Source organism: Anoplolepis gracilipes, chromosome 12 (genome assembly GCF_047496725.1).
Source record: "Anoplolepis gracilipes chromosome 12, ASM4749672v1, whole genome shotgun sequence".
NCBI classification, from domain to species: domain Eukaryota; kingdom Metazoa; phylum Arthropoda; class Insecta; order Hymenoptera; family Formicidae; genus Anoplolepis; species Anoplolepis gracilipes.
This window is the reverse complement of record NC_132981.1, coordinates 3,321,856-3,339,292: the sequence shown is the minus strand read 5'-3', so window position 1 is coordinate 3,339,292 and position 17,437 is coordinate 3,321,856. Positions and strand designations below refer to the sequence as shown.

The window sequence follows — 17,437 nt, the reverse complement described above, 5'->3', positions numbered from 1 at the left end:
AATATGTATAAAGATCGATAATGCTGTCCACGATCAATTATACGTCTTATTGAAAACATAATTTTAAAGTTATCGTAACTTTCGCGATACAATAAAAATTATTTGAATTATGATGTGTATCATTTTAATCAAACTTCTACTTTGCATTTTATTAGTTTAAATGTAATTTTAATGGGTTAACATTCTTGTGATTAAAATATGAGAGATAATATAATATGTGGGATTATATGGTTTATGTTTAAACAAATGTAGAGATACGTTTTCCATATATTTCACATTAACAATTATATATACATTAGAAATTGAGAAAACACAACGATGAATTATATTCTCTCTCTCTCTTTCTCTCTCTTTCTCTCTCTCTCTCTCTCTCTCTCTCTCTCTCTCTTTCTCTCTCTCTCTCTTTCTTTTTTAAAAAGCAAATAATTTATTTTATATTATTTAATCTTATAAATCCTTGTATTATTAATAAAAAAGTTGATGCGATACACTTTCTGTGAAAACTAATCGTGATTTGAAAATAAAAAAATATTATTTATCAAAATTAATTACCCGATATCATTGTTGCAAGAGACTTTTGTATAATATATGAATACATAATTATAATATAATTTTATTTTATTTAATTATTGTAATTCTATTTATCAGTTGACTCATTTAATTCATCTATTTGTCGCTTTGACTTTACAATTTTAATAGCAGGACGTTTGATACACTAATTTCGAGAAAAGAAACTTTATTAATTACTGTTAATTAATGCCGATTATGCAATTGACATATACTCGTACGCGATTAGTAATATGTGTTTTTTAATATCCTCGAAAGTCCAGTTTTTATTAATAAAATATATTACATAAATATGAGCAATGAACTTTAAGAGCGGTAATGTATTTTAAAATGCTCGAAAATTTGCTTCTGAATGAATAGGAAAACATGATTCGCAAAGAAGGTATCGCTAAAATCCGCGGGAAGAACGATACCTTCTTTGCAAAATATGTTTTCCTATTCATTCAGAAGCGAATTTTCGAGCGTTTTAAAATACATTACTGCTCGTGAACTATGTTACCGATATTTATGTAAAATATTTTATTAATAAAAATTGAACTTTCGAGGATATTAAAAGACACATATTATTAATCGCGTAATGAGCATGTCAATTGCATAATCGACATTAATTAACAGTAATTAATAAAGTTTCTTTTCCTTAAATTAATATATCAAACGTCCTGCTCTTAAAATTGTAAATTCAAAGCGACAAATAGATGAATTAAATGATTCACCTGATGAATAGAATTACAGTAATTAAATAAAATAAAATTATATTATAATTATGTATTCATATATTATATAAGAGCCTCTTGCAACAATGATCTCGGTTAATTAATTTCGATGCCTTATTAAAAATTAAAGATAAGACATAGCCGGAAGGATATTCGATGAGAATGCTAGAAGGATGCGAAAAGAAAGAAATCAGTAAGTCAATAAGATATTGCGAGGTGTTGCGTGGTAAACGAAATTCGAATTCTCTATTCGATCGAAAATCGAAAAGATTCATTATCTATCGATCGAGTCTGCATGAATTATTCAGTTCAAGAAATTAGAAACGCCATACCGAAATAAGATAATGTATTCGCAAAGAATGAATATGATATAAAATTTAATATAAAATATATTACAAAATGTATAAAATACATCGTAAAATGCACAATATACATATTATGTATAATTAATTCAATGTTACATATAGAGAATTAATTATATTACAAATATATTTTACAAAATTTAATTAAAACGTCACCGAGAAAGGCAATTAGGAGCTAGCGCAGGTGTATACAAAATTTAATATAAAATATAATTTTAATTTTTAATTCAAAATAATTTTATTACATGGAATTATACGAAATATCCGAAATTGACCTATATAATTTATTAGAAATTTTTAAAACGTAATTGATATAGTCTATATCACGACCAAAAGATCGAATTATTAATAAATTTATCGATACGTCTCTCTCAATTAAGAAAATCTAAAATTTTAATGGAATTTTATGTTATTGTACGTATTCTTCCATTTCGTGTAATTTTACTTTTTACAATAAGTATATAATAAATATAATTCATACATATAATATAACGCAACTTAAATCTATCTCTTACGCAATAATATCTTATACTATTTTAATAATATAATATAATATTTAAAATTAATATTTAATGTTCATATAATCTTATGCATTATAATATATAACATACCATAAATACAAGGTTATACCTGTATAATATACATCTTAATATAAAAGATATGCATATTATATACGTACATACAATAAATAAGTTACATTTTTTTACGTTTTTCATAATTAAACTAAATTTTATTATAAATATAATTTTAATTTTTACCTAATAATGTTTTAATACTTGTTTTTACAGTTTTTATATGTAATTTATATTTAATTAATTTTTTATTTTATTGAAAAAAATATTAAATTTTTATATTTTTACAATTTTATATTATCTTACTTTTACATTTTTATATTTTTTTTCTTAAAAATAAATTTAATTTTATAATAGCTATAATTTTTCTTTTATTAAATTTTATGTCTTTTTTAATTGTCTTAATAGCCCTAGCAGACCTAATTCTACTAGCTACATCAGCAAAAACCCGATAAAGCAAGATTTGGGGAGTCCTAATTGGAAATTTGCGATTACATATTTTTTACGTATTGTGGCCAGAATTGACCACGTATTTTCAGCCAGTTGGACCTACCTTTTGTTGCTCCTGGCTATTCATTCTGACTCGATTTCTACGAGCCAGAACTTGAGGAAGAACAGTAATTTCTTCCTACTGCCGGTTAATTATTATCGTCGGTAAATAAGACGATTTATATTTGTTTAAAATCATACGATATTATAATCGTTTTGTAGACGCGTTATTCAATCGTTAAAAGTCGTAAAAGATAAATATAATCGCATACATAAAAAAAATTGTATTCTCGAAATATATACTACATAAACCCTTTTAATATTCTAAGATATTCTTAATAATAAATAAGCATATTTTCTTCTTTTACGTGATATATTTTGAATTACCTTATTTATAAATTAAGTAAAAAACTAATGTATATATATTTAACTTGTCAAAGTTTTAATAAATAGCAAATGTCTATTTGTAAAAATTATTTTTTAAACACGTAACTATTAACTGGGCAAATTATTTTTTGTTATTAGGATTAATAATCCTAAATATTAAATAATATAATAATAAAAAAATATTTCTCATTCAGCATATATATTCTTATATGTTAAAAATATATTCGAAACTATTCTACTCTTTATACGATTTTTCTCTTAAACTTAGAGTATGCTTTTCGCTTATTTTAAAGAAAAATATTATACATAGATAAGTAAAATATATTCTTAAAATGAGAATATAATTTTTCGGTGTATATGTGTAAAATATATAGTACGCAAAAATATTAGCATGCATATTAACCCCTCTCGGCGGATCATTAAAGAATTGTATCATTAAAACTGTTTTATAAAATTCATATATACATATATATAATCAAAAAAATATTTCATGTATCTTATATAAAATTAAAATAAATATCATATATTTTAATTTTAAAAATATTTTTCTTTTTTCTATAATTTTTAATTTATACAAATATTATATCTATTTTAAAGTTTAAAAAATGAATTAAAAATATAATATAAAATTTTATCTTGGAATATAATAAGTGGAATATAATCACAAAAATAATTTTTTTTATGATTTAAAATTGACCCAAAGTTCGCCATGCACGCGGCTATCCCGCCGTCCGAGGGTTAAAACAACGGATTTATCTACAATCTATACATTTGTCTACACAATCTACACTCTGTCTGTATAATCTACAAATCTATACGCAAATCCGTTGTTTTAAAAAAAAAGAAAAGGTTTTTTTGTTACTCACCGACACTGATGCGCAACAGCGGAGTTGTTGACATTGAAGCTTATCTGTAACATACAATATAATATCCAAATTATAGCAATGTTTAAAATAATTAATATTAAGAAATTATTATGTACTCATTAAATTTGATATTTGATAGATACAATAATAATACGCAAATATATGTGGAATAATTTTATAAATTAAAAAAATAAACTATTTTTTAAACAGAAACTTTTGTAAGATTTATGCAAAAGTCTTTATCGCTGACTCTCTTTTTACTTAAATTATTCAAACAAATAAACTAAATTAATTTGTATAAGGTATTTATAATAATTAATGTAGAAATAATAAAATAAAAATAATACTTACCCTAGGGTTGCTCCGCCGGTGCAGGATGCCTCTCCTAGGCCTCCTCCTCCTCTCAGATTGTAAGGGACGTCATGAACTATTGTTTTATACGCGCGATATACTTTTTTTAATTTGTTGAAACCACACAAAAATAAAATCGCGAAATATTTTAAACCGTACAAAAGTAAAAACGCGCGATACTTTGACGGCACTCCCGCACTTTTACGCGCGATACTTTGACGGCACTCCCGAATTTCGAAACGATCGAAAATCCCATTTTATCACGCACGAGAATCATACTTGGAGTCGATAGGTCGGGCACGATCAAGCTCCGAAGAAAGAAAGATCAAAATTGGGATAAATGAACAAAAACACGATCGCGATCGCGACAAATGTCAAAAATAATAGCGCGCTATATGTCACTAAGGTCGAATGTTATTATTTTATTTCGGAGTCATTTTAGACGTACTTTAACACGTTAAGATTTATCGTAATATTATTACATATTATTCGTATTATTATTACGTATATTATCGTCGCGAGAAACGTGTACGGCGCGCCTCGACCTCGACCTCGAGGTGACCGAACGCGAGGCGCACGTGCCGGCGCCGGCGCCGACATCGGAGTAAAAACACGTGCGCACACTACGCCCGCCGGAGTAAGAATGAATGACTCATGACTGTCGCTAGTCACGTACTCCGTACGCGCCGGGCTCCCCTCTCTTACTATGGAATACGTGACGTCAAAGACAAGGTCGAGTATGCTCATTCTCTCTCTCTCTCTCTTTCTCCTCGCGCCAGACAATAACAAATACGTACTATAAGTACTACGCGATATAATTTAATGCGTTGAAATATGTACAATCAACCGATTCTAAAATACATATAAAATTCCTTAACTAAAATAATATTATTATTCGATTTAATGCGATATATTTAAAATACATGAAACGCGATTACGAAATTTGTAAAATACTTCAACGAAAGCAATCTTATGACTTACTGTATCACTATTATAATTGCACGATTTATTTATTATATTCGTAAATAATTATATCAATGATGTGTGTGTGTGTGAACAATTATTTGTAAAAGCGATAGAAATTTATATTATAGATATACACGTATATTTATAGACGTATAATAATTAAATATGAATTAATAATGAAAAATATGTACAAATTTACTGCCTGTACTTATTACATTTACTAAATATGTATAACTCTCTGTAATTTTAGAAATTTGTCATATTATATTAAATAAATGTTCTCTCTTTCATCGTAACTATATAATTATTCATTTATATATATATTATGTATGTTTGTTTTTTTTTCTATCAGAAAAAGAAAAAGAAAGAGAGAACAGAACAGATATTCTATCACTAAAAATTAATGTATTAAATACAATTTAATAATATTTTAATATTTGTTTATTATAAAAAAGTTTTTTATTAGATGTGCCTGTTTTTATTATAGCTTATACTATTTAATTTATTCGATTAAAATATGAATTTTTATTAATAAAATATTTTACATAAATATCGGCAATGTACTTCACGAGCGGTAATGTATTTTAAAACGCTCGAAAATTCGCTTCTGAATGAATAGGAAAACATGATTCGCGAAGAAGGTATCGCTAAAATCCGCGGGAAGAACGAAACCTTCTTCGCGAATCATGTTTTCCTATTCATTCAGAAGCGAATTTTCGAGCGTTTTAAAATACATTATTGCTCGTGAACTATGTTGCCGATATTCTGGTAAAATATTTTATTAATAAAAATTGAACTTTCGAGGATATTAAAAGACACATTATTAATCGCGTAATGAGCATGTCAATTGCATAATCGGCGTTAATTAACATTAATTAATAAAGTTTCATTTCCCGAAATTAATATATCAAACGTCCTGCTATTAAAATTGTAAATTCAAAGCGACAAATAGATGAATTAAATGAGTCAACTGATGAATAGAATTACAGTAAATAAATAAAATAAAATTATATTATAATTATGTATTCATATATTATATAAGAGTTTCTTGCAACAATGATATTGGGTAATTAATTTTGATAAGTAATTTTCCTATTCTTTTCGAATCACGATTAGTTGTTACAGAAAGCGTCTCGCATCAACTTTTTTTATTAATAATACAAGTATTTATAAAATTGAATATCATAAAATAAATTGCTTGTTTTTGAAAAAAGAAAGAAAGAGAGAGAGAGAGAGAGAGAGAGAGAGAGAGAGAGAGAGAGAGAGAGATTGAGAGAGAATATAATTCATCGTTGTGTTTTGTCAATTTTTAATGTTATATATATAATTGTTAATGGTAAATATGTATATAAGAAACACATCTTTACATTTGTTTAAATATGAAACATATAATCCAACATATTATATTCTTTTATAGTAACTTTATATATATATATATATAAATACATATTAATAATTTTATTTTATTTAATTATTATAATATTATTCATCAGTTTCACACGTTTAATACATCTATTTGGTTTATTTTAACAACAGAATATGTTTGACACCAATTTCGGCAAAAAAAACTTTATTAATTACTGTTAATTAATGCCGATTATGCAATTAATATATACTCGTACGCGATTAGTAATACGTGTTTTCAAATATCCTCGAAAGTCCAGTTTTTATTAATAAAATATATTACATAAATATGAGCAATGAACTTTAAGAGCGGTAATGTATTTTAAAACGCTCGAAAATTCGCTTCTGAATGAATAGGAAAACATGATTCGCAAAGAAGGTATCGCTAAAATCCGCGGGAAGAACGATACCTTCTTTGCAAAATATGTTTTCCTATTCATTCAGAAGCGAATTTTCGAGCGTTTTAAAATACATTATTGCTCGTGAACTATGTTGCCGATATTCTGGTAAAATATTTTATTAATAAAAATTGAACTTTTAAGGATATTAAAAGACACATATTATTAATCGCGTAATGAGCATGTCAATTGCATAATCGGCGTTAATTAACATTAATTAATAAAGTTTCATTTCCCGAAATTAATATATCAAACGTCCTGCTATTAAAATTGTAAATTCAAAGCGACAAATAAATGAATTAAACGAGTCAATAGATGTATAAAATTACAGTAATTAAATAAAATAAAATTATATTATAAATATACTTATATATGAGTCTCTTGCAATAATGATTTCGGTTAATTAATTTTGATAAGTAATTTTCCTTTTTTTTTCAAATCATGATTAGTTGTTACAGAAAGTATCTCGCATCAACTTTTTTATTAATAATACAAGAAATTATAAGATTAAATATTATAAAATAAATTGCTTGTTTCTAAAAAAGAAAGAGAGAGAGAGAGAGAGAGAGAGAGAGAGAGAGAGAGAGAGAGAGAGAGAATATAATTCATCGTTGTGTTTTCTCAATTTCTAGTATATACATATAGTGGAGTAATATATATATAAGCACAAAATTAAATGATTTTATTGAATGATTGAAAAGTTATATTTTATATATATTTATATTAGAATATATATAAATACATATTATTTATATGTATTTAATATAATTTTATTTTATTTAATTATTATAATTTTATTCAACAGTTAGACACGTTTAATTCACCTATTTGGTTTACAATTTTAACAACAGAATCCGTTTGATATACTAATTTCGGGAAAAGAGAAAACTTTATTAATTGTTGCTAATTAACGCCAATTATGCAGTTGGCATACTTGTGCGCGATTAGTAATATGCGTCATTTAACATTCTCGAAAGTTCGTCTTTCTGATTTTTATTAATAAAACAATATGTATAAAGATCGGTAATGCTGTCTACGATCAGTTGACTGTCGCGGAATCGACAATATTTTTATATATCAATATGTACATAAAAAGTCTTGAAACATAATCGGTTCATTAATAAAATTTTTAAATATAGTGCACCGCGAAATATAAAAAATGTCTTTAACATTTAAGTAATAAGATATATTGCAAAAATATTGCGATTGTTTGCATGACATAATGCGAAAATCATATAAATTTCTTCTTTAGACGATCATACAAATATAAATGTGAAATAATTGATTACTGCTAATGAATAAAACTCTTTTCAACTCTTAAAACTCGATTCTTTAACAAGGTAAAAGAAATGCAGTTCACAAGTAATAACATATCTTTTAATATGTTTCATTTTTTATTAGGAAAATATATTTCGCAAAAAGATATGCTGCAGTAGTTATTATGCACATCGAACAATAATAATATGCCGTCAAATATTTTAGAAAATTCCTCTCTGAATTATTAAAAAATATTTTGTGAGGAGAGATCGTGAAATAATTCAGTTCAAGCGGTACGCTTGGAAATTTTTATTCTGAGTTACTAGGAGAATATATTTCGCAAAGAAGGTATCGCTCTTGCCGCCGACCTTGCCGCCGACCTTGCCTGTAGCGATACCTTCTTCGCGAAATATGTTTTCCTAATCATTCAGAAGCAAATTTTCAAGCGTTTTAAAATACATTACCGCTCGTGAAGTACATTGTCGATATTTATATAACATCTTTTATTAATAAAAATCGAACTTTCGAGAAGATTAGAAGACACATATTATTAATCGCGTACGAATATGTCAATTGCATAATCGGCAACAATTAACAATAATTAATAAAGTTTCTTTTCTCGAAATTAATATATCAATCGTCCTGCTCTTAAAATTGTAAATTCAAAGCGACAAATAGATGAATTAAACGAGTCAATAGATGTATAAAATTACAGTAATTAAATAAAATAAAATTATATTATAAATATGTATTCATATATTATATAAGAGTCTCTTGCAACAATAATATCGGGTAATTAATTTTGATAAGTAATATTTCTTTATTTTTCAAATCACGATTAGTTTTTACAGAAAGTGTTTTGCATCAACTTTTTTATTAATAATACTAGTATTTATAAAATTAAATATCATAAAATAAATTGCTTGTTTTTGAAAAAAAAGAGAGAGAGAGAGAGAGAGAGAGAGAGAGAGAGAGAGAGAGACAATATAATTCATCGTTGTGTTTTCTCAATTTCTAATGTATATATAATTGTTAATGTGAAATATATGGAAAACATATCTCTAAATTTGTTCAAATATAAACCATATAATCCCACATATTATATCATCTTTCATATTTTAATCACAAGAATGTTAATCCATTAAAATTACATTTAAACTAATAAAATGCAAAGTAGAAATTTGATTAAAATGATACACATCATAATTCAAATAATTTTTATTGTATCGCGAAAGTTACGATAACTTTAAAATTATGTTTTCAATAAGACGTATAACTGATCGTGGACAGCATTACCGATCTTTATACATATTGTTTTATTAATAAAAATCAGAAAGATGAACTTTCGAGAATGTTAAATGACACATATTAATAATCGCGCACAAGTATGCCAACTGCTTAATTGGCGTTAAGTAGCAGCAATTAATAAAGTTTTCCTTTTTCCCGAAATTAGTGTCAAACATATTCTGTTGTTAAAATAAACTTAATAGATGTATTAAACGTGTTAAACTGATGAATAATATTATAATAATTAAATAAAATAAAATTATTAATATGTATTTATATATATATATATATATAGTTACTAAAAGAATATAATATGTTGGATTATATGTTTCATATTTAAACAAATGTAGAGATATGTTTCTTATATACATATTTAGCCTTAACAATTATAAATATAACAATAAAAATTGAGAAAACACAACGATGAATTAGATTCTCTCTTAATCTCTTTCTCTCTCTCTCTCTCTCTCTTTCTTTTTTAGAAACAAGCAATTTATTTTATAATATTTAATCTTATAATTTCTTGTATTATTAATAAAAAAGTTGATGCGAGACACTTTCTGTAACAACTAATCATGATTTGAAAAGAAAAGGAAAATTACTTATCAAAATTAATTAACCGAGATCATTGTTGCAAGAGACTCTTATATAATATATGAATACATAATTATAATATAATTTTATTTTATTTAATTATTGTATTTCTATTCATCAGTTTACTCATTTAATTCATCTATTTGTCGCTTTGAATTTACAATTTTAAGAGCAGGACGATTGATATATTAATTTCGGGAAAAGAAACTTTATTAATTATTGTTAATTATTGCCGATTATGCAATTGACATACTCGTACGCGATTAATAATATGTGTCTTCTAATCTTCTCGAAAGTTCGATTTTTATTAATAAAAGATGTTATATAAATATCGACAATGTACTTCACGAGCGGTAATGTATTTTAAAACGCTCGAAAATTCGCTTCTGAATGAATAGGAAAACATAATCCGCAAAGAAGGTATCGTTCTTCCCGCGGATTTTAGCGATACCTTCTTTGCGAAATATGTTTTCCTATTCATTCAGAAGCGAATTTTCGAGCGTTTTAAAATACATTACCGCTCTTAAAGTACATTGCTCATATTTATGTAAAATATTTTATTAATAAAAACTGAACTTTCGAAGATATTAAAAGACACATATTACTAATCGCGTACGAGAATATGTCAATTGCATAATCGGCATTAATTAACAGTGATTAATAAAGTTTCTTTTTCCGAAATTAATATATCAATCGTCCTGCTCTTAAAATTGTAAATTCAAAGCGACAAATAGATGAATTAAATGACTCAATTGATGATATATAAACTTATATATATGTACAATAAATAGCGCGCGCTTGTGGTTTTCTAGTGATATAAAAAGAATATCATTCGATAAAGAAATAGTAATTTTAAAAAAACTATAATGTTAAAGACTTATAAGCTTGCCAGAGAAAGTTGATAATATATGTCTCTATAAAACTATTTAACGAGCAATTGATTATTCTTACAAATGTGGATCCGATGTCTGCTGACTAATTAGCTGAGAAATCAATCAATAAATTTAATTTTTATCCAATAATCTTTTTTATAATTGTTTTCTTTTTCTTTTTTTTGTATATTATATTTTATGATTTATATATAATCTATATTTAATGATTTTTTTTTATTTCTCTGAAAAAATATTACATTATTTTAAATTTTTTCCCTTAAATTTAAATTTAATTTTAGAGCTTTAATTTTATAGCTTTAGATTTAATTTTATTAAATTTTATTTTCTTTTCCAATATCCTAATAGCCATAGCAGACCAAGTAGACCTCACTCTACTTACTGGTTACACTAGCAAAAATACATGATAAAGTGATTTGGGGATTCTAAGTGGGAATTCACAGTTTTAGGAAATCACGATCATGTATATTATTTACGCCTTTTCGCCAGTTTATCATTTTGACCACGTATTATATTTTTCCAGCCAGTTGGACCTACCTTTGTTGCTCCTGGCTATAGTTATTTTAACTCGATTTCTACGAGCCAAGAATTGAGGAAGAAAAATAACTTCTTCTACTGCCGTAATAATTATCACCGGCAAATGAGACGACTTATATTCATTTAGGATCGTATGATATTATAATACAATCGTTTTGTAAGTGCGTATCATTAGTCGTCGAAAGTTGCAAAAGATATGTAACAAATATAATTATGTATATACCGAAAAAATTGTACTCTAAATGTAGACTTTATAAGCCTTCTTAATAGATATTCTTAATAAATAAGAATAATTTTTTACGTGATATATTTTAAAACACCTTATTTATAATGAAATTAAAACTATTGTACATATTAATATATTATATATATTTAACTTGTCAAAATTTTAATAAATAGCAAATGTCCATTTGTAAAATTGCTTTTTTTTGTTATTGGGATTCATAATCTCAAATATTAAATAATATAATGATAAGAAAATATTCTATTCAGTATATATATTCTTATCTGTTAAGAATATCTGAAAGTACTCTTTAGAAGATTTCTCTCTTAAACTAATTGTAAGAAGATCTTCTTAATGTTTATTTTAAAGAAATATATTATAAAGTTAAATGAAATATTCTTAAGCTGAGAATATAATTTTTTCGGTGTATGTAAAATATATTAGCATGCATATCAATCCCTCTGTCGGCGGGTCATTAAACATTTGTATCTTTAAAATTGTTTTATAAAAATCTAATATATATAATTAAAATAAATATTTCATGTATGTCTTGCATAAAACTGGAATAAATCATATATTTTTATTTTTTTAAATATTTTTCTTTTTCTTTCAATTTTAATATTTAACAAATGGTATATCTATTTTAACAAAAGTTAAAAACAAAAGTAAATGAAAAATGTAATATAAAATTTTCTCTTGGAATACGTACAAAAAGGAATTTTTTTATAATTTAAAATTGACCCAGAGTACGGCATGCATGCATTCCGCCATCCGAGGGTTAAAGCAACGAATTTATCTACAATCTACATCTTTATCTACAAGTCTATTAATCTACATCTACAAATCTTTATACAAATCCGTTGCTTTAAAATATAATAAAAACTTTTTATCACTCACCGACACTGATGTGCAACAGCGGAGTTGTTGATATTGAATCTATACGTTGTCTGTAACATACAAATATAAAATATAAATTATAGCAGCGCTTAAAATAATTAATATTCAAGAATTTATTATTATATATACTCATCAATTATTATTATGTACTCATCAAATTTTATATTCAATGCGTACAATAATAAGCAAATATATAAATATCGAATAATTATATAATTAAAAAAAAGAACTATTTTTTAAATAAATAGACTTTTATAAGATTTATGTAAAAGTCTTTATCTCTGAGTTTCTCTTGTTGAAATCAATCAACTAAATAAACTGAATTAAATCATATACGTGATTTATAATAATTAATCTACAATAAATAATATAAAAATTATATTTACCCTAAGGTTGCTCCGCCGATGCAGGATGCCTCTCCTAGGCCTCCTCCTCCTCTCAGATTGTAAGGGACGTCAGGAACTATTGTTTTATACGCGCGATATAGTTTTTTTAATTTGCTGAAACGGCACAGAAATAAAATCGCGCAATATTTTAAACCGTACGAAAGTAAAAACGCGCGATAGTTTGAACGGCACTTCCGCACTTTTACGCGCGATACTTTGACGGCACTCCCGAATTTCGAAACGATCGAAAATCCCATTTCGACAGAGACCGTGCTCTCAACAACCGATTATCGAGCGTTAGCTCAATATTAACCGCGCGTTCATGTATCTTTCTATACTGAACATACGTCTTACGCGGCCGGCATTCGCCTCAGCCGCGATACTGAGGCGTGTAAACGTTATTGCCCAGTAAGAAATGACGATTGAAAAAATGCAAATTAAACGCCGATAATCGACATCCATTTGGCAACATCTTCCTCAATCAATCGTTTTTCACTGGAAAGCAACGCTGAGAGAATTCCAGTTAGTCGGCATCAAATACGATCCCCGACAACATAATTTCGTGATCGAAATCAGGAAATATCAACGAAAACACGACCGCGATCGCGATGAAGCCGAGAACCGAGAGCCGAGAGCTGAGACGAATGTCAAACACAATAGCACGGTATATGTCAGCAAGGTCGAATGTTATTATTTTATTTCGGAGTCATTTTAAACGTACTTTAACACGTTAAGATTTATCGTAATATTATTACGTATATTATCGTCGCGAGAAACGTGTACAGCGCGCTCGACCTCGAGGTGACCGAACGCGAGGCGCACGTGCCGGCGCCGGCGCCGACATCGGAGTAAAAACACGTGCGCACACTACGCCCGCCGGAGTAAGAATGAATGACTCATGACTGTCGCTAGTCACGTACTCCGTACGCGCCGGGCTCCCCTCTCTTACTATGGAATGCGTGACGTCAAAGACAAGGTCGAGTATGCTCATTCTCTCTCTCTCTCTTTCTCCTCGCGCCAGACAATAACAAATACGTACTATAAGTACTACGTGATATAATTTAACGCGTTGAAATATGTACAATCAAATGATTCTAAAATACATGTAAAATTCCTTAACTAAAATGATATTATTATTCGATTTAATGCGATATATTTAAAATACATGAAACGCGATTACGAAATGTGTAAAATACTTTAACGAAAGCAATCTTATAACATTTGCCGTATAACTGTTTAACGATTTCTTTATTATATTCGTTGAAAATTATATCAATGATGTGAACAATTATTTGTAAAAATGATAGAAATTTATATTATAGATACACACATATATTTATAGACGTATGATAATTATATATAAATTAATAATGAAAAATATGTACAAATTTACTGCCTGTACTTATTACATTTACTAAATATGTATAACTCTCTGTAATTTTAGAAATTTGTCATATTATATTAAATAAATATTCTCTTTTTCATCGTAACAATTTTTTTATTATTCTTATATATTACGTATGTTTGTTTTTTTTTTAGCAGAGAAAGTAAAAGAGAGAACAAGAAAAAAAACCAAATATTCTATCACTTTATTCTATCACTAAAAACTAATTTATTAAATACAATTTATTAATATTTTAATATTTGTTTATTATAAAAAAATTTTTTATTAGATGAGCCTGTTTGTATTATAGCTTATTCTATTTAATTTATTCGATTAAAATATGAATTTTCATTAATAAAATATTTTAATAAATATCGGCAATCTGCTTCACGAGCAGTAATGTATTTTAAAATACTCGAAAATTCGCTTCTGAGTTATTAGGAGAACATATTTCGCAAAGAAGGTATCGTTCTTCCCGCGGGGAAGAAATTTGACGCGTTAAAATATATACATCAAAGTGATTCTAAAATGCATGTAAAATTTCTTAACTAAAATGATATTATTATTAGATACATTTAATGCGTTTTAAAGCTTGTACCTTTGAAACGCGATTACGAAATATAACGCGTAAAATACTTTTAACTAAAAAGTAATTTCATGAGTTGTTATGTACAAACTGTACGACGATTCTATTTTCTTATTTCATTTATTATAATGGACAAATATTTTAATAAAAATTATTATGTCAATAGTGTTAACGATTTGTGAGAAAATATAAATCATAAAGAGCTTGAATAAAGTTCCGAAAAGGTGAAACCTCTGATTTTGCTGTCATCACATATACTTACGTATTTTGATGCCCTGATTATAAAAATAATACCGAAAATTACCGCAAATTTCATTTTCATGATAACCATAAAAAATCGTTAAAGATTGAAGTTTCTTGGGTTTGTTTTATTAAATACTGGAAATTTCAAAAAAAGTTTTAAACTAAAGTTAATAGTAGATCTCTTGAAAATATGCATTTTATGTTGTATTAATTGGTGGTGGTGGGTATTTATACATGTACGTATACAAGCAATTGTTCATCACGCGATTGCTTATATATGGCTACATAAAAAATGTTTCAATAATAACATATAATGTTATTCGTAGTATATAAAAATATTGCACGCAATTACGCAATAACTAATAAAATATATTAATTAATTCATATATATGAAATTTCTTATCTATAATTTATGGATATAGCACGGACTTGAACCAAACGATAAGTTTATCATCATTGTCGAAAAGTGGATGTAGCAAGGACATAAACCAAATGAGAAGTTTGACCGACAGTACAGAAAATGGATTTGGCTAAGTGTTTCCAATTCCTAACAGTGGATGCAATGGCGCTGCTGCATGACATGTAGAAAGCGTCTCACGAAAAACGCCGGGATGACCGTTCTCAGGTTCTGTCTGCTGCCGGTGTTCAAAGGTTCTAACCGGCAGTATAAATTTACACAAACGTGCGTGTAAGTAATTTGTTAAGGAAACTGTAAATCACTAAAATGAGCAAGGCACATCCGCCCGAATTGAAAAAGTATGTAATTTTTCACAATTTAATGCAATGTTTTACTATTATTTAGTTTTCATCATTATTGTTTAATCATCATCAGAGTAGATGACATTTTACGCATTATTTATTAATGAAAATTTTGTATTTTTTTCAGATATATGGATAAAAGACTATCTCGTAAGTGTCGGAAAAGAAAGCAGGCTAATAAAATTCAAATTACACACTTATATTACATGCTTAAGAAAAAGATTAGGTTAGATTATATGATTAGATGCCTCATTGAAAGTTACATACTTCTGTAATTCTCTACTTGTGCAGGAAATTATATCATTTAAAAATTGCTATGAAATATATATATAATACTTAATATAAAATATTTTTTTGAAAAAAATTGTGCAAAGCTGAGGCTTGCTTCCATGACGTCTTTTGGAAATTTGCACGCATTTATAATTATATAGTTGAAATTGAAGAAAAACTTTTTATAGTTTTATCTGTTTTCTTATATAATTCTTAAGACACATTTATATTTTATATGTAAAAAAGCAATATATAAGTGCATCTTTATATTAACAAATATATTTTGCTTTTTATTCTAATTTTATTTGAAATATCTTGCAGTAAAATTAAATGGAGGTCGACATGTTATTGGCATACTGAGAGGTTTTGATCCATTCATGAATATGGTTATAGATGAAAGTATAGAGGAATGTAAAGATGGTACCAAGAACAATATTGGGATGGTGGTAAGTTATATCATATGATTTTATAGAAAATAGATTCAAAAGTTTGATATTCTACAAGTTTAATATTATTAGAGAAATATTATTTAGAATTACCGAAAGATTTTATTAAGATAAATTGTATATTTTTCTAGGTAATTCGTGGCAACAGCGTTATAATGTTAGAAGCTTTAGATCGAATATGATTCGTATGACAAATAATTTTAATATTTTTTATAATTATAATTTTTCTATATTTCTAACATGTACGTTTCCAAATAAATAATCAAATTTTTAAAGAAATATTAGATATCTAGAATTTATTTTATTCTGTAACAAATAATTTAGATTAAAATTTCTGTTCATCTGTAAATCACTATAAAAGATATATGATTTATATAGAAATATGAATATAAAATAGAAATATATTGTTAACTAACAAAATTTTATTATAAATATCGAGATAAAAAAAAGCATAAAAAATTAGCATTAAAGCTATATTATATTCTCAAGTAAATAGAAATCAAATAAATAAACTTATTTTATTAAAACTCTCAGATCTTATAAAATAAAGTAATAGAGAGTATATGTAATATAAATATAAATCATCAACTAATTTATTTGCTT

General features: G+C 26.4%; 1 protein-coding gene across 1 annotated transcript; it reads left to right on the top strand.

Moving 5' to 3' along the window:
* The first annotated feature begins 15,976 nt into the window (after positions 1 to 15,976).
* On the top strand, positions 15,977 to 17,113 carry Snrpg (small nuclear ribonucleoprotein G). Its single transcript, XM_072903409.1, has 4 exons — positions 15,977 to 16,115; positions 16,246 to 16,268; positions 16,710 to 16,834; positions 16,966 to 17,113. Exons 1-4 carry the CDS (start codon positions 16,084 to 16,086, stop codon positions 17,014 to 17,016), a joined length of 231 nt encoding a protein of 76 aa, XP_072759510.1. The 5' UTR covers positions 15,977 to 16,083; the 3' UTR covers positions 17,017 to 17,113.
* The last annotated feature ends 324 nt before the right edge of the window (positions 17,114 to 17,437 follow it).